Raw genomic sequence first — 19591 nt, forward strand, 5'->3', positions numbered from 1 at the left:
GTGGAGTATGTTAAGTTGTTTTGTGGCTGTAATTTGTGTCTTTAAGCTAGCTGTACTGTGTAGAACAATTTGCGGAGTACACATCATAGGCCCCTACACATCACATTATTTATAAATCTACTTACATTTACTTAACTTCTGATTAAATGTAAAACATATGCCAGAAATTAGACTTCTGAAGCTTAGTTTATATGAACAGATTCAATTAATTCTATCCCATTAAATATTTGGTACCCCAGGATTGCTTGTCCCATCTCCACAACTAAAATGATGGAAGCCTTTTCTGTAAATGATATCAAGGGTACAGAATTGCCAGCTGCTAAATCAAAGTTTACACTTCAGGGACACTTTTGAGCAAAGTGATCCTTCTCAATTGGCCAGAGTCAATTCAACAACCTGATATGTGATCAAAATGTGCTCATGGTTTGGAAAAAATGTTTAATTGATCTGCCTAAGTTCAATCTGAGCCTTGACCCTGCTAAGATTTCAAATGCCCTCAGTGATTCTGGATGAGTGCTATTGCAACATACATTTTTGCTTACTTCAGAAATTTTTTAGGAAGGAGATAAACAAAGATATCTACTATATGCCTGTGTCATCTTTGAACATGCATGTAATAGATTTCATCAGCAGTTACTAAAAAATCATGAAACAAGTTAGATCTACAAGGGGGGAAATAATTTCTTGTCGTAAACAAAAATAGAGAAGTTACAAGGTCGGACTTCTGGAAAGCAACATAAAATTATTTTATTTTCTTGTACTAGACTGAGGGTTGGAAACTGGCTGTGGAGTTTTATTTAAAATAGAATGAATTATTGTAACATAGTACATTTTTCTGGGTTGTTTGCATTATCTTGATTATGATTGCTGGTTAAAGCCATTGTTTGTCTGTTCTTTTTTAGGGTCAATGGCTGAAACAAATAAACCACAACAAGCACTACTACCAGTGCATGTACTATATTTTTACAGGACACACCATGGATTAATAAATATGGAAGTGAAAACCTCAAAAATGCATAAACCAAAAATAAAAAAAGAAATAAAGCAAGCTCTGATACATGGTTCAATTATTTTAAAAATTCAATATTTTGGAATGCAGAACACAATAAAAATACTATGACTACTCCATACAAAAGACTGCTAGGATAAATGCTTTTGCACTGAACAGATTTCCACCGTATGAAATAACGAATGGCTGAATTATCTGAACAAAAAAACCCCTCTGTGAATCTTCCTTTAAACTGGTTATTCCTTTGCAATACATAAATCTTCTTAGGCAGGGCACTCTGCCATCTGTTTGTTGTTGGTTATTTTTCCAGCTCTGGGGGCCAGAGTAAAAGGGGCAAAAAATTACTGCTGCTAAACAGCAAGCCAGGATTTATAGTGCAGTTTCAATGCTCAAAAGTAATTTTATTTCATCCAGGCAGACAAAACACATTACTACATAACCCAAACACAGTATTACCTGGGACAGCTCTGGTCGGGGGAGGGGGGGAGCAAGCTATTATCTAATGGCCTGTTCAATAGATTTTTTTCCTTTTCAACTGAAGTAAAAGTGTGCTGCATGGGCAAACAAACAACCTCCTGCCTAACACTAAGGGAAGCAATTTTATTTTATATTAAAAAAAAAAAATCTCCCTGATTAACAATCTGTATTCTTACCCTTGCTGAAGAGACAGCACAAAACCATTATAAATAAGACATGTGGGAATACCTCTGCTAAACTGTTGTCTAGAGAGTCGAAAAACAGGTATAATGAGACTCTAGGACAACAATGTGCATTTTCAGCTGTCAGAAAAAGAATTAAACGGGACCAATGTTTGGCAATCAAAAACTTTAAAATGTTTAAGAGAGCTGGGTGGCTGGTTGTGTTGTGGAGCAGAATCATAGAAGCTGTACATGTTTTCAATACGTCTATGTGGGGTGGGGGAAACCCTCTGAGTTTTATTACGAGGCAGTTAATTTCACAGTCGACATAAACATGCTGCTTAAGCAACAGGCAAATCATCTGAAAGACAGAATGGGGGTGGGAAGGCAGGGGGGAGAGATAATAATATCTACCAGCATGTAACACCTTCATAAAAGTTTGGAGGAATCACTATAAACAGTAAAGACAGAATCAGCTGGTTCTCACATTATTCTTTTAATGAGGAAATGATTGTATTCAAGTGCTCCCCTGTCTGTTTTGAAACTTAAGAGAAGACTATAGGCTTCTTTCCTCCAGCAGCCATGTAGAGGCAGCAGCAGGAAAGGATTGCCCACTAGCCTTACTTTGGGCTCCTGGAGAGGAGAGAGGAACCAAAACTGTTGCAAGAAGCAGGAGCAGCAACCGATTTGTTTCGTTCTAAAAGGTAACTGAACTCTGTTTTCGCTGGCAGTGGTGTCCTGAGCAGATAAGCACAAGAAGTCATTGCTAGATTTGCCTTAAAAAGAAAAAGAAATCTAAAGGTGTTGCTGCAGAAAGCAGGTTAGTAACAGTGGTTCCTCTCTCCAATAATCATGACATAATGTTAAGAAGTCATCTGCAACCCAGCAATTAAACCCAATTACTCTCTCTGTCTTGCATACACATACTTTTTTGCCATCCATCACAGCAATACATGGTTGGATAGCCTTGCCCTCTATGGCTGTATCGTACTAAGTCACACCCTGAGTAGTCCCACTGGAATCAATGGTCTTGTTAGTAATGACTAACTAAAGTCCATTGATTTCAGTGGGCTTATTTGGAGTATGACTTAAATGTAATTAAAGGAAATCTAGTTACTATGCAATTGCACACTACAACATATTAATGAATGTAATAGTTGGGGATGGGAATGAGAAAAGAAATAATGTACTGCTAGGGAGAATGGTTTGAGTCCACATCAAATGCAAATGAGCACTTGAACAATCCCATCAACAAACAGATCCCTGGCATGGTATTCCTGCAAAGAAATATAAATGGAAAAAGACCCTTTGTTAATTTTATTTGTTAAGTTCATTTTTTTGTCTATTTCAGTGAGTGAACATAATTACTGGGACTTCCAGAGAGTTATACTTTATTCTAAACACAGTGAGTGACTTTTGGTACCTTGTTGGTCAGGTTCCTAACCTAAGATGATGTCAGTTATGTTGCTTAATTACAGCTGCACCAGCCTCAGAAAACATTTTAAACAAAACAGTCTTCTTTCAGACCTGTCAGTTTTCAAACACACCATGTTCACATTTTCAAGAAAAAATAGAAGACCACCTAAGGGTGTAACATATGCAGGATTTGATACAATAACAGGAAACTCCTGTTTTAAGGAACACAGAAACAGCTGCCCAGGAGAAACCCTTTGCAACATCCAGTACAATCTAATGTACTCAGAGGTAAGTCCCACCGGATTCAATGGGGCTTACTCCCAGGTAAGTGGATATGGAATAGCAGCCTTAAGGGTGTCTACCTTGGGAAAAAACAGCCGTTCCTGAAAAGTTACCAACCATTACCTGTGGAACTGTTCACCATGTTAGGTGCCATGCTGTAAGGAGGAGCTTGAGGGTTCATCAGGCTTGAGTTGTTGTTCATTGGCTGGGTGTAGGGAGAGCTGGATCCCATAATGCCGCTCTGATTGATGACAGGAAAACTGCCTTGCCTGAGTGAAGAGAAAGCACACACACGTGCACAAGCTCTTATTATGTTTCTTACTGCACAGGACACTTTGGTTAGTCACAGAATTCATACATTAGCATTCACAAACACCTAAGGAAGAGGCAGCCAGTTAGTCTTTGCCTGCATGAAGAGGGGACCGATTTGTTGGGAACTTATTACTGAATTAGTAATTAACATTTTGGGGCTCGTTCTACAATCCAAGCTACAATCAAGTACCATGCAGATCTTTAAATGGAAAATACATGTTAATTTAAAATGGACACAGCTTAATATTATATGAGGTTCAAGTTGTTGTGTGGCTGACATGTAGAAAGTGATGGAAGCACAGGAAAGAGAGAGAGAAGTGCTTGCCATTGGTATACGTAGAAGAAGACGAAGAAGCCAGGGCTAGATAGCTCTTAAAAAGAAAAGTTCTTTTGATTCCACTTTGCCTACCATACTACAAAAGCAAGCCATGAAGACAATGAAACAAAAATTAAAAAGCAAAGGAAAGAGATGCAGTTACACAAATTGAGTGAAGCTATAACACATTAATACAAAATTGTTTTAATGGAGTCTTTGATGAAATCACAGAAATACCGCTCCTTGCTCTTCTACCCAATGCTTGCGTGGTATGCATCTGCCAATAACCCCACCCCACCCCAAGCAGGATAGGGAGAAGAAGAACAGACAATCTGCCCAGATGCTGTGCCACCTGCCTATCTTCTACTTGGATCATGTGGAGATAGAAGGGCCCTCTGAGGGGACAGGGTTGAGCTGGGTAGGGGATATGTGGTTCAGTCAATTAAGGGCTGCTCAATTTTCTGGTCCTTCCTTCAGCTGGAGGTGTGTTGGCTGTCCTATCAGCCAGATGTCCGGTCTTCAGATGCTGCTTTGAAATGCAAGGTCAGTTTACAATAAGATCTCCCTCATTCACTACTGGCTGACCTTGCCTATATAACCAGGGTCTGAATGGGGGCAAGCAGAGAGTTAGCCGTGCCCACCTGGCTAGTTGTTTTAGCAACAGGTAAGATTTAGAAGGGGAAAGGGGAAGAGGAACTTCTGTGTAGTCAACAGGAAGTCAGTAGTAGAAGAAGAGGAGTTTGGATTTGATATCCCGCTTTATCACTACCCGAAGGTGTCTCAAAGCGGCTCACAATCTCCTTTCCCTTCCTCCCCCACAACAAACACTCTGTGAGGTGAGTGGGGCTGAGAGACTTCAAAGAAGTGTGACTAGCCCAAGGTCACCCAGCAGCTGCGTGTGGAGGAGCGGAGACGCGAACCCGGTTCACCAAATTACGAGTCCACCGCTCTTAACCACTACATCACACTGGCTCTCTTTGTCCTGTTTTCCTATGCAACTAACTGCAAATCTAGAATGTTTGAATCTTGTGCTGGGTGAATGGAACAGATTAGGGATTCTGTGAGCGTACCACATATCCCACTGCCTAGCAGCCTTCCTGTGTGAGCTGACAGAGGTGGTACTGAATGTGCTGGTGAGGCCTTCCAGGCTGTTGGTCCTGGAGGTAATAAATGTTCACACCAAGGTCATGAGATCTAGGGTGGGTCAAGACTTTATTACCATCATGGGCTGTCGCAAAATGTGATTAGACCAACAGTTAAGAGGATGTTCTGAGAGTGGGGAATCTTACATCTGTTTCTTTGTCATGCTCAGACCTCCTGAGGATGACAGTGACTTTCCCCCTCTGCAAGAATGAAAACAATAAGGGTGGTCCAGGCCTGGGGCTTGATGAATCCTTATGGATTCCAGAGGACTTTGGGGGATTTCCCAGCTGATATGAATAATGCTCCTATGGAATGAAGAGATGCCCCGAATGGTTGACATGATCCCTCCCAAATGTCCTCCCTCACTTAGAAAAGCTTGAGTAGCTTCATGGTATACCCTGGAGCTGAGGATGATGAAGAAAGCTGAGAGATTACTTGAGCACAAGCTGACATATGAAACTGATCAATAGTATGTGCTCATTCTCAATGGTACTCTGTGGCAGCAAAGATGAACACATGTTTTCCCACTGCCTCCATTACATACTTTCACTTCTGCTTAGCAAAGCTTCTCTGGGTGGTCTATAACATTCTAGCCCTAATAAGATTTTGGAATCACCAATTGCCTCCTGCATTTTGTTTGCAAAGCACGATAAATTTGCTTGCATCCACTATGAGCTGGACTCCAGAGTTTTGGTAGGTCAACTTAAGGTGTCCAACGTGCTATCTGGTCCAGTATTGTTGGATTAGTTCCAATTGATGCAGCTTGAGGATGTGAACAAGATGTTTGAGCAGATCTGTGAAACCACTTGCATGTTTGATCCTTGCCTTTCCTAGCTTATGAAATCTTGTATGGGCAGGATGACTGATTGGGCCAAGGTAATTAATGCCTTATTATGAGAAGAAGTGGTCCCAGGCTGCCTAAAAAAGGTTGTGGTGCAGACACTTCTGAAAAATCCTTATTTGCACCTGGAAAATCTAAATAATCATAAACCAACCGCAAAAGCCCCCTTCCTGGGCAAGAGCTCCAGGCCCAGGCTCTTTTGGGTTAGGATGATTCTCTGGTCCATTTCAGTTGAGGTTTAGGCCTGGATTTGGCACTGAGACTGCCTTGGATCACCCTGATCACCTTTGTTAGGAGAGAGACAGTGGGTGGGTGATGTTGTCTATTTCCCTTTTCAGTATCCTCAACCATTGAATCCTTTTTAAATTGGGGAAGCTTTGCAGTGGTTCTGCTCCTATCTGGATAGCCAAATTCAGAACATTATGCAGGAGATGAATAGTTTACAATGTGGTTCCACAGGATTCCAATATATCCCTCTGGGGTATAGGACTGCATGTATGATTGAGAAAATAAATATGCAATTTTTCTTTCTACTCTGTAAATGCAGTCAACATGTGCAACATGATTCCCGTCGCCCCCCAAATACTTGTACCAATGTGAACTTCGCAACTGAACATTCAGAGATAAACAGGAAACTATGTTTTTTATTGTTTTTAATGTTGGAGTAGGTAAAAATGTGTTCTAGTTAACACTAGGTTAAATTTGTTCTTGATACCCTGGGAACTTCCCAAGATGTAAAGAACATGTGGCATAAGCAAAGAGAATTCTTTCCAAGTCAGTTTTGTTCTTTGCTCTGTGGAAGGCAAACTTTCCTCATTTTCTGTAAAGAGGCAAAGGATTTCTTTTGATATGAAGGAGACAACTGACATACAATGCCATTCCCCTGACGAAGCTTGTGATGACTTGTAGGGAAAAATATTAAAAATGCACAGTTGTGCAATTCTCCAAAGGATAATGAGAAAGGGAGGGAAAAAAGAAAAGGACCATTTGGCATAACTTTGAAGACTGTCGTGAAATCAAGCTTTTCTTATGTAAATATTGTATCTTTTAAATTGTCCTAAAAACACAGGCAAAACTGTTATGCAGCATGAGTCTAGGTTGACACAATCTCCTTGCCCTGTAACAAGAGGCCTGTTCTGCATTAACAAATGCTATATAGTTATATGCTAGAAATAAATTGTGTGGTAAAGGCAAACCTTACATACAAAAACACAAACAGAAAACACATTACAGTATCTGAAAATGCTAGTTACCAAAGGTGAGTGATCCTCATGTAAACTCAGATCTGGTTAACTCAGGATTTCCTCAACCTCGGCCCTCCAGATGTTTTGAGACTACAATTCCCATCATCCCTGACCACTGGTCCTACTAGCTAGGGATCATGGGAGTTGTAAGCCAAAAACATCTGGAGGGCCGAGGCTGAGGAAGCCTGAGTTAACTCAATGTAGCTCTTTAGAAATAACACTATAGTTTGCAATCATGGTTTGTAAGCAGGAGCAACACACAATTTGACTGTTTGGATAAAATGGCAAGCTATGATTTGCTGAAAACCAGGTTGGGAACCTACCAATAGCAGCATGTGACATTATTGTTACATTTGTACAGCCCTTATGCAAATAGCTTGTCGGGTATATAAAGCTTTGCATGGATTAATATGAACTTCTTAGAAAGCTCCATGATAGCAGAAAAGCCTTTTAAAGAGAAATACACAGGCATTATCTTATTCCCAGAGCTGGCCTGGCCTGTTAGGCAGGGTGAGGCCACTGCCTCAGGTGGCAGAAGTCCCCCAAGTTTCATGCCTGCAGGTATACTGCTTGCCCCATCGTCTTGGCACTGCTTCTTCACCAGCAGTAGATGTGGTAGCGTGTGCAGAAGCAGCAGCAGCGGCAGTACTTCCTGTTTCACCTTGAGTGGTGAAATGGGACGTGCTGCCCCTGCTTACTCCAGTATGAATATACTGATACTATTGATACGTTATGTGAATATCTCTCCCCCCAGACAGCTTCTTTAACAATGGGGCGCCATGTAAGGCAGAAAAGTTTATTCATTTGGTGATCCTAATTTTGTATTCCAGCTAAAAGACTGAAACTGCCTGTCAAAGAAACAGGATCTGGAGGTAGGAGATCTATATAAAAAGACAATATTTCACAGCCACATTTAAAGAAAGAAATAGAGAAGCACAGCTTTACTCAATGTGTAATAATATTATGAAACTACAATTCTGAAATAGACCATCATAAAGGCAATTTTATCTTCTGTACTCTATTTGGAGGGTTCACCAGTTCAAACCAAGAAGGCAGACGTACACACAGAAAGAATATTTGAAAAATACAACCTAAATTACAGTGTATCACAAGCAGAAAATATGGGACATGTTATTGACAGCAATACTACTGATTTGTACAAGGCTAGAACAATTTTAACACAACCTACTTACACAATTTGGGTACTGCATTAACAGATAAGAGAAATCTGAAGTGAAAGCTCCCAAAGTCCTCCTTGCAGCTGTGCCAGAAGAAAGGGGAGACTGCACAACCCTGAGGCTCACTGTGGCTTGTTCTTGTCACACTAAACTATGGTTTAGTGTGACATCTGACTGCACACAGTATCTCCCAACCCATGTCCTGGTAAACTGCCAGCTGGATAACTACAATACAGTATATTAAAAGTAGGGCTGCCTCTTAAAAGGTTCAGGCGCTTCAATCGGTTACAGATTACTGAACTTTGATTAGCATAGCTTATTCACTTCATATCTCTACCAGTGCTAAATTCCCCCCACTAACTGCTTTTCTGCTTCCAAGCCCAATTCAAAAGTGCAAGTACTGATTTTCAAAGTACAGAGGAAGAGTCCCTTGCCATACATCAGTCATTTAACACAGAGGGAAATAAAATTATTTTTAATTTTTTAAAGGATAGATGTCTAAATTTTACATTTTGGGGCATAGATTAAAAGCATGAATGTGGTATGTGCTGAACACACAGTAATCAAATGTCCTTTTTGATAGTGAATGGTCCCAGAAAATGGAGTGAGCTTAATGGCTTAGCTGAACATGGCCACACTTCTCCCTGAGCCAACTCCAACCACATTGGTCACCCATACAATTTAGAAGCTGTAAAAGCAGACTCTGTCCCAGAGGAAATCCAGGACCTACTCTCCCAACTATATTCACATTATGGTTAGGTTCCTGTGAGTATAGAACAGTCTTCACCAACCTGGACTTCCAGATATTTTGGATGATGACTTGCGAGGGCAAAGTCTTTTGGATGGCACCAGGTTGGCAAAGTTTACTATAGAACAAAGCCAATCTCTTATCTGGAAGTTCCTAGGTAGCTGTATAGGACAGTGCTTTGAAGAGGAATATTACTCTTGTTGTAGCAGCAACGGGTATTACCTTGATGTGCAATGCTCTGGTGCTAGCAAAGATGGAGGCAAAAGGAGGAACAGGGGCCCCATTACAACTATGAAAGAAAGACTAGGTCACAGAGGAAGAGATTCTAGTGGTACAGGGACATGTCTGATTATTCTGATAAGATAAAATTGAGAGTCTGACATGCCAGATATGGCTACATGCCAGATGTGCGTGGATGATGGCAAAATGGGTAGCAGAGCTCAAAGATGGGCATGGAAGTGACAAGAATCCTAGTTGAGAGTGCCTGGCAGCAGGTGAGAGTATGAAGGAGACCCAATAGCTGAGGAAAGATCACCAATTCCCATAGGCAAAATACAGGAGGAAGTGGTAGAAGAGCTTTTTCCATGTTAGTATTTAGTCAAATAGGGACGCGGGTGGCGCTGTGGGTTAAAGCCTCAGCACCTAGGACTTGCCGATTGAAAGGTCGGTGGTTCAAATCCCCGCGGCAGGGTGCGCTCCCGTCGTTCGGTCCCAGCGCCTGCCAACCTAGCAGTTCGAAAGCACCCTCGGGTGCAAGTAGATAAATAGGGACCGCTTACTAGCGGGAAGGTAAACGGCGTTCCGTGTGCTGCGCTGGCTCGCCAGATGCAGCTTGTCACGCTGGCCACGTGACCCGGAAGTGTCTTCGGACAGCACTGGCTCCCGGCCTTTAGAGTGAGATGAGCGCACAACCCTAGAGTCTGGCAAGACTGGCCCGTATGGGCAGGGGTACCTTTACCTTTACCTATTTAGTCAAAAGAGTTAGAATACTTAAGGCCTTCTTAAGACCAGAAATATCAAGGCATGAGGCACCCACAATCCTGCTCTCAACATATCTACATCATCTGACAATGTAAAATTCCAAATCTAACCTGCCCAACAGTTTGGATATAAATTTTGGTACTAATGTATTTTTTGCATGCCTATTATATATAAACTGCACATACCACACTCTGCTTACAATATAGTAGAAGGACCCAGGGCTTTTTTTCAGCTGGAACTCAGCAGAACTCCATTCCGGCACCTCTCAGGTGGGCGCCACTGCCATTATAAGAGAACAAGGGAGGCATTCGTGGTTCTGGCACCTCTTTTTCTAGAAAAATAGCACTGGAAGGACCTTTACATGAAATGGTAAGAGACCTACAATGTGTTTTATGCAAAAATCTGATTTCGGATACAATAGAGCTCTAGAGGACTAAAGTGTCCTATGGTATAGCCTGTGACAGGCAGCTTCCAGGACTGAGGGCATGAAGGAATTTTATCTTTTCTTTCTGACTCACTGGTACTCTTGCTTTGAGTAGAATGATAACTGAATGTGACAAACTGTGCTACATCCATTCTACAGTATGAAGTAGAGTCCATTAAGAAAGAAGCTGAGATCGCCAGACTCATTTTGATTAACCTCCAGGCCACTAAACACCAATAAATATGTTGCACAGCAAGTGCTAAATATATTTATATATGCTTAAGGTCATAGCATTATTTGCTGGTTACTGGAGTTAAGGGGAGAAAGGGAGGAATGTTTCTGTCACTGCTGTTTCAACTGAAGGGCTATTTGCTCCAATCTTTCTGAAGAGCTTGAAAAGAACTTGATAACATGCCTTTAGTCTCTCCTCTGCACCCTAAACTCCATTGGTATGTGAAGTTAAATTAATATTAGTTGTTGAGATTTTAAAAACCAGTTTCTAAACCAGTTGTGGCATTTACAGATGAAAGCCTAACCATTCACCTGGGAAACAAATTCACTTATAATACTTGAAAGATGTTAACACTGAGGCCTATTGAATCCTGATTCTGTAGCATTAGCTACCCATCACAATTTAGTGTCATCTGCAAATCATCTTATCATCCCCTCAAGTCCTTCACACAAGTAATTTATAAAGACATTTAACAACGGGTCCAGGACAGAACCTTGCAACACCCCACTTGCCACTTTCCCCCGGGGTGACGAGGAACCATTAGTGAGCACTCTTTTGAGTTAGGTCAGTCAACCAGCTACCAATCCACCTAACAGTTACCTCATCCTGCCCACATTTGACCAGCTTCTCCTCAAGAACACCATGGGGGACTCTATCAAAACCCTTAGTGAAATCAAGGTACGTTACTCCTGGGTACATTCCCCTGCTCCTCCAACTTTGTAACTCTATAAAAACAACAACAACAAGATTTGTCTGGCATGACTTGTTTATGAGAAACCCCATTTCCAGTCACCAGTGCCATCCTAGGGTCTTTGCCAAGCACACCCCCAGCACTGCATTACAAGTCAACAGTCCCCTTTGACAGTGTGGGGGTTGCGCCCACCCAGCTCCTATTCACACAGCTGAGGTAATACGAGAAGACCTAGCTGACATGCAAAGAAGCTATGCTTCAGCTTTCCCCCAAACACTAGTGCTGCCCTCTCTTGGAAACTGGGTTAACCTGAGAATGCGGAGTAGCTCCAGCATTGTCCAGGACTCCTTGCATTATTCGAGTGGTGCAAGGAGGAAATGTGCTAAAGTACCGCAATCCTAGGATGACATAAGATAGGGGCCTACAGTACACAGAGTTCTGAAGATGCTACTGCCCTGCACATGCCTATTGCCACACGTGATACTGCTGCCAGGAAATCAGCATGACCTACATCCTGGGACAGCTATAACAGTCGGACCACAGTTAATTCACATCAAGCAGCTAAGCTACTCAGAAGGTCAAAAAAAAATAACTAAAAAACATACTTCTTGAAAGGAAGTACAGTATCAGAGGCTAACCTTTTGGTGCCTGCATGTGTGCCTTTCATTATTCTCTTTAGCCTATCAGGATAGTATTTGCTCCGTCTCTTTCTTGTCCTACTGCTTGAAATGTTTAGCTTGTGCCAGCTTCACCAAGGAATTGGATTGTAGCATCTCAAGAGGGTAATTTGTGTTAACATTTTAAGCAGGGGTGTTTTTGAAAAACATTGACACACTGCAAGGGCGCCCCACTTGATTACAAACCATGAAAATGACTGTTAGGATGCACTCACAAATCAGTGTACTGACCAAATTGCCCTGTGCTTTATCTGCGCCAGGTCCGCCACATGACAATATTTCCTCTCTCTTTTAAATGTCAAAGGATGATTTGAAGGGTTGTTATTTAAACACACTGACCTGCACAATAACCAGAAGTACTTTATTTAAATCTTTCTTGAGCTGGGTCTCGCCATAAAAAGCTTATAATCTGTCATACCCTGACATCAAATGGGCTATTATAATGAGAGCAATTCAGGGGGTGAGATCTGCAAACATATTTTCCTCCTGGGATTCTCTTACGCTCTCTCGCACGTATAATTTTGCTATGGCTTTACTTGCTTGCCACAACATGAAGCTTCCGAGGAAGATATTGCTATCAAAGAAAGCAGTGGAGTGCAAGAGTTTATGACTGTGTGCAAGAGAGAGAGAGAAGGGAGAAGGAGAAGAGGACGAACTCTCACTCTGTTAACTATAATGCTGTCAGAAAGTAAATATGAATTGTAAGACCTGATTTTCTTAAGAACAGAATGCTCGTTTAAAAGATACCAGAACAGGCATGCAAGCAAGCAATGAAGCCAGAGCTACATGCGCCCTCTAAAGCGCTCATGAAGCCTCTGCATGGGTGTGTAGATTTCCTCATGATACAGATGTATATGCAGCTGCCTCATGGAGACTCAGGCCGCTGGGCCATCTATCAAATGAATACTGTCTAACACAGCAGTTCTTTTGGGCTGCATGCAGTTATTTTCTTATACCTGCTACCTGAGATGCTTTAACTGAAGGAGCTGGGGGCTGAACCTGGTCTTATGCAGATAAAACATGCACACTTCCATTGAGCTAGAGAGGAGACAGCAGCATGTGCACATCCCTTTGGACATGGGAAAGCTGCCCACTACACTGAAATGAAGCCCTGTATATGCACTTCGGGAACTCCTGCGCCTGCAAGAGGATCAAAGCATTAGGGCGTACCGAAGCTGGTTTGCCTGACAGCAGGTGTGATAGATGTAGATGCTACTATGACATTCAAGTTAGAGCTACACTTGACAGCCTGTAAACAGAATTAACCTGGAGCAGGTGGCTTAGTGACCATGCACCGAAGAAATGTGCACTAATTTGCGGTTGTGATGAAAATAAATAAGGCACAGCAGCTTCTCTCAGACTACTTCTGAGAATCCAAATATATTTATTATTTTTATTTATTAAATTTATATACCGCCCTTCATCACAAGCTCTCAAGGCAGAATAAAATACAGGATTAAAACAACAAGTTTTAAAACAAAAACTACAAAGCAATACCTTCCCTTTGCCTGTGCTGCATGAACTAAGCATTGTGCATATGGGGATGTGCTCTTCAATGCAGACAGCAATGAATCCACCAGATATTACCCCCACTCCCAAAGCACCCAGTGCTTCCTGGCTCATAGATGGGTGAACCAGACCAAGCTAGTTCAAATTTGGTGAAACACCGTCGCAAATCTAATGTCAAGAATGTTCATTTATGGATCACCAGCACCACACAAAATAATAGTAATAATGATAACAACAACAATTATTGTTGTTATTATATACCCTCCACCAGCAGGTCCCTGAGCGGGTCACAACAATTTAAAATTCAGAATTTAAAAACCATTTCAATTGACCTAAAGTAACAGCAACAGGGTGTGTTCTGAAAACGCACATCTCAAGTGTAAAAAAATAAATAAAATTTCTATTTGATCATTTTTTATATAAAAATTAGTTTAGTTTAGGCAAGGGGTGAGTTCAGTCAGGGAAATGTGAAGCTAAGCTCACAGGCACATATTTTTATTATTCAATTCTCAAGGAATTAAAGAAGTGTTTTCATTAAGGAAATGTACATTTTTATGAGTTTTTACCATTGTCCTACTTCTCATATCAGAAGTCATACAATTTCAAATGGATTCATTGCATTGTTTGAGGTTGGCTACTGTGATCTCGTCACACTGGAAAAAACTATACAAACACTTGTGATCTGTTCATGCCAGCATGTCAAAGATTCAAATATTTTCAGAGTAAATTTTAGTTGGCTGCCAACACAGCAAACACAATAGAATTGATGCAGCGACATGGAAAGGAAAACGCTACCCTAAATACCTAAAAGTTGCAGAAACACAGCCCAGTTGTGTATTCTTTCACTTGTTTGGTAGTTAGTAATGCAGGCTGTTTGGTCTGCTGTACAGCTATGCAAGGGGTAGCATCACAATAATCCCGTCAAGCAGGTAAGATTGAGGCTATAAATCATAAATAACTCTGGAGTCAAATTCCCCTTCTTCAGGGAATGAAGGACTCCAGCTCAGAAGCGCTAAGAGAACCACAGTCTTCTCTGCTCTATTTAAATAAAGAGGCTCATCTCACAGAAGGAGTAGCTAGCTAGTAAGACAGGGTTGCAACTCCCATTTAAGGCTAAGACTAAGGATGACTGCTGCTGTAATAACAAAGTCTGAGCCCTGTTCTTATGGAGACTCCAGCTAAAGCCCTGCATTTAGCTGTTCAGGGTTCAGTTGAAGCCTCTACTATGCACTCCTGAGGCCATCTCTCAAAAACAGAACATACAAGCGAGCTTTATGGACCAGTGGCGTAGCATGGGGGGTGCAGGGGGGGCCGGCCGCACCGGGCGCAACATCTGGGGGTTAGGGTTAGGGGGCGCAAATCCACGGGTTAGGGGGCGCAAATTACTTGCCTTGCCCCAGGTGCTGACAACCCACGCTACGCCACTGTTATGGACAAAGAAGGGTTTTATCCCGGGTTTCCTGCAATCAAACCCAGTATTCTAGCAGTATACTTCAGTGGCTACAACTACTACAACAGTAATATATAAACAGAGAGCAGACTTATCCCCCCCCCCCCCAGTTACAAGACACACAAGACAAAGTGGAGGGTTCCTCTAGATCAGGGCAGTCTAACCTTTCATGTCAAGTGGGCTGCAAGAGTACTTTGACACGGAACCTGCGGGTCACACACTGCACTAGGGAGCGGGGCGGGGGGAGAGCGCAAAATTTGACATACACCCCAGCCCCTCATGTTGTCTTACGTCATATAAAGTTGCCTAAGCTAGGAAATTAAGAGCTAAATTTGTGGCTCAACTCTGAATGTTATTTCTGTTTTGTTATGGCTTATAGCTAAAAATAAAATAAAACTATTACCTTCCTACCTAGCATACAAATCTGAAACAAGGTGTTTTAAAAAAACATTGTTAGAATAGAAAACAAATCAAAATAAGCTATCATGCTGCTATATCTAAAACTCCATGTATTTTTAGGTGCTAAAACTGCCTTATGGCATTTTCTTGAACTTCATAATGTATTCTGTAAAAAAAAGAAAAAGAAAAAGAAAGAACAAAAGAGATGTTCCAGAAACAGAAAGGAAAGTTCCAGCTGGAAGAAAATAGTTTGGTATTTTTGGTAAGGGAAAGGCGTGGGTTATATTAAAAAAAATAAAAAATCCCATGAATTTTGCTTGCTGCTCAGCTGAAAAACAAAATAGCAACTAGGATATATATTTTATCTTTAATTTCGAAAGTCACTTACAACTACAGGAATCAATCCACCCATTAATGAATTGAAGCCAGCTTTGAGGCAAAGAGGAGCAGCTGTTTAACAGTTCATAGTAACACTATGCAATCACTTAGGCCAAGAAGCAAACTCCATTTCATCCAACTGAGTCTACGAGGGGATTTGTTTTTGGAAGCTGAAACATAGCTGCTCTGATTGGAAGTTATTGCTTGGGTATCCAAGCAATACTAATGGATGTATTTCAGTTTTATTTACTAAGATCCCTTGGATCACTAAATATGAAAATACTAGGATGAGGATTCAGTGTAAATAAAGGAAGAACCACTGTAAGACCTGGTAGCTAGCTGCACACTTTAATAGGAATGACTAACAGTCCTTTGTATTATCTCTGATTTGTTACTGAATTATTGTTTTGTGATATTTTACTGTGCTTTGATATTGTTGCTAGCTGCTCTGGTAGGGGCATAACAAAAACAAAAACAGTAATTAATTATAGAAATTAGGATGCTGCTGCACCTAACATGAAACACCCTCCACACATCTTGCTTCTTTCATTACCAGCAGGGCAAGTTTTACACCAACGTTCCACAGGACACTAAATTCGATACTGTGAGTCGGATTTGTTCTAAAGATAACACTTCCAATTCCTCCAAATGAGGCTGAAAAATCACTACCTTAGTTTAGTTTATTGTGGGGAATTCACAACTGGCAGTCTTACATCTACAAATGTCCTGGCTTGCATACATATACAAACGTGGATGGGAATATTAACCTTCTTGTTATGCACAGCAGCTGCAAGTAGAGAAATCATCATATCTCAGCTGAGAGGGAAGGCTAAAAACAAAGACCAACCCCAGACTTCAAAACGCAGGAAGAGATAAAATTAAAAAGAGGATTTATGGTGCTGCTTCAACCCCTTCTGCTGTATAAGATGTGAATGCCACGAGTGTGCTTTTAAACATTATTATAATTTTAAATCAAGCTTTCAAGATCAAATGGGTTAAACATACAGACAATGCAGTAGCAGTTCAGCATGCTCTGTGTGAATATTTAAATTTGCTACGGGGAAATCCAGCCCTACCAAGAATTATTATTTTTTACTTAAGCATTTCGACTTCAGAAATCTTTTGCCCTGTTTTCTCCTGCTTGACACTTTAATGCATCATGCCTGTTAACTGTATTTCCTTGCCAGTGGCTCCTAGTCCATCAGCAGTCTTGCATGCTCAAGGCTCTGGAGGAAATATGGAGAAAATGCTTTGCTAGCACTAGCAATATGAAAAATGAATTACAAATACAGAGATAGCACTGGAAAATGCTGATGGAGGACTCAGCTGCATGTAAAAGATTATATGTATTCAGACTCCTGCAGTTTACATTGCTAAGAGAATCTATATTCTGAACCCATCCATACGAAGAACAACACAGTTATTCTGGATTTACAGTAGTACAAATCCAAAAAGGTTATGCTACTTCACCAAAGCAGAAACAACCATATCCCCCACTTCATTGACTCTGCCATGTTAAGTCACAACCATTTTGGTCACTGGCCTGTGTAACACAGGCAGCAAAAGAGAACCCACCCCAGGTTCTCTCAGTACTTCACAGAAACATAATATTCACATGATGGTCTTATATGAGTATAGCCGGTGGTCAACAAAAGAGGTTTTAAGACTCTCTCAAGGCAAATCTTTAAAAATGTAGTATAAACACCAACAACTGGGAAACACTGGCCTGCGAGCATTCCAGTTGGAGAACAGCCTTTACCAGCTTTGAATACGCTTGAACTCAGGATGAAAGGGAGAAATGTGCTATGAGGAAGGCACACTTGGCAAACCCTCACCATGATCAACTCCCACCCAGAAACCTATGTCCCCATTGTGGAAAGATGTGTGGATCCAGAACTGGCCTCCACAGTCACTTACGGACCCACTGTTAAAACCGTGTTTATGGAAGACAATCTTACTCAGCTACGAGTGATCGCCAAATAAAGAGATTTACATCAGGTGCATTAAATAGACTGACGACCTGACATGATAAAGAGTCAGCTTTACTCAAAAGTAAGTGTCACTGGTATGCATGACATACCAAGTCAATCCTTGCCTTAGCGAGACCACATGAAGATGCAAGCTCTGAAAGGAACTTGCAGCCACACGACTCCTCCCCTGCACCAAGCCAAACTTCGGCTTAGCATATCATCCAAACCAAGATTCATGGTTAATCTCTCTCCTCACTAACCATGAGATGTAAGCAAAGTTTGTTCTTGATTACAGTTTGTGGTTAGTGTGGAGAGAGATTAAACACGAGCGAGCCCTATTTCAGATTACACACTAAACCAAACTTGGACTTCAGAATGTGGCGGGCAACAAAAAGGACCAGGGAAAAGCCAAGTAGCTGTGGGTTTCACTAAATCAAAGTCCGGTTTAGCAAGTTATGCAAACCAGGCCAATTATTTCAATGCCCTCAATTGCAAATAAGTGCACACACTACTGAACCCAGATAGTGCAGTACAGGCTGAGAATGCAGTGGGTTTACGAAGAATGAAGTAAACTGAAACATAACGCAATTAAAATTATTATTGTCTATTGCAGTTCATGATACTATGAAAGACTGAGCCTTAGATCCAGATAAGTGCGAGGTTCCATTTGCTCAAATATGAGATGTTTTAATCTACCTTCCAGTGGCAATCCCTGCTCTATCTGAAGGATTAACGTTCTGCATGTTCAACAGACATCAAAATGAGCCATGACCTCTGTGTACAAAGAGGAACACTTTAGTGCAAGTTTAGACTCCTCTCTATCCAAGGCTTAGTGTCTTAGGTGGTAGAGTATCAAGGAATCCAAAGGCCAAATAAATTCGCTTTGCAACTGTGCATTTCCTTTTGACAAAATTACAGCATTAATTGACAGCTCTAATATAGGGTCTAGCATGGGAAATTCTGGCCCTTATGTCCTGCAAGTCGAGTCAGCCAATATAAGTGTTGGCCATGTAATATGCAAGGATGGTTTCTCATGGAAGCTGTTTTTGACTGTGCCCACAGGAGGCCCTTCTGACATGCATTTCGTAAGTTTGCTTGGTTGATTTATATACCAAGGTCTCAGGGCAGCACACAAAATTAAAAAATATTTTAAAAAGTTCTAGATAAAGAGAAAAGAAGCCCTCACTCAGCATCTGAATAAAAATTTGCAATATTCAGATGCTTATGAGTTTTCACATGGTGACCTGACCACTAATTGCTGATATGTCTCAACTAGCCAACTAGTACTTCCAAACTTTAAAATGAAGTGCCTAACCCCCCCCTTTTTAAGAGAAGGAACAAACAACATTCTGAGCATACACATTAAAACATTTTTGTAACAATTGTCTGAACTATAATTGGGGTGGTGGTGGTAGCATGGTGTAAAGTGAAATTCCTTCTGTAAAAACCTCCTCTTGTACACATCACATTGCACAATAGTTTGGGTCATTGTATGCCCCCCCCCCACCTATGACCTATGAAAAAATATAGTATTCACACAGTGCAACTCTGCAATACTACATTTGTCCAGTCTGGACTGTGATGAATATCTGCTTTCCTCACACTTAAAACTGGGTTTGCATATTTGAATACCATACCAATTCCTGCAATTTTTGTATATGTAGCATATTTTACTATATATACAGGCAAGTGTCGGAAGGCATTAGTCATTTCACATAAGACATTTGGCAATACCCTGACATCCAACATAGCC

General features: G+C 41.2%; 1 protein-coding gene and 1 long non-coding RNA gene across 19 annotated transcripts in view; one reads left to right on the forward strand and one right to left on the reverse strand.

Moving 5' to 3' along the window:
- Positions 1 to 19591, reverse strand: part of ARID1B (AT-rich interaction domain 1B) — a 345246-nt gene that overhangs the window by 46383 nt on the left and 279272 nt on the right. For all 18 annotated transcript variants that reach the window (XM_083433948.1, XM_083433947.1, XM_083433944.1 and 15 more), the window contains one exon: positions 3469 to 3614. In XM_083433948.1, coding sequence (XP_083290074.1) covers positions 3469 to 3614 — 146 coding nt within the window. The remainder of the gene's footprint in view (positions 1 to 3468; positions 3615 to 19591) is intronic.
- LOC310674710 lies at positions 3627 to 15247 on the forward strand. The gene is made up of 3 exons (XR_014509724.1): positions 3627 to 9724; positions 10100 to 14928; positions 15084 to 15247. It is a non-coding gene; the product is annotated as an uncharacterized lncRNA (long non-coding RNA).

The sequence above is a fragment of the Podarcis tiliguerta genome, assembly GCF_965153285.1.
Source record: "Podarcis tiliguerta genome assembly, chromosome: 3".
In the NCBI taxonomy this organism is placed as follows: Eukaryota; Metazoa; Chordata; class Lepidosauria; order Squamata; family Lacertidae; genus Podarcis; species Podarcis tiliguerta.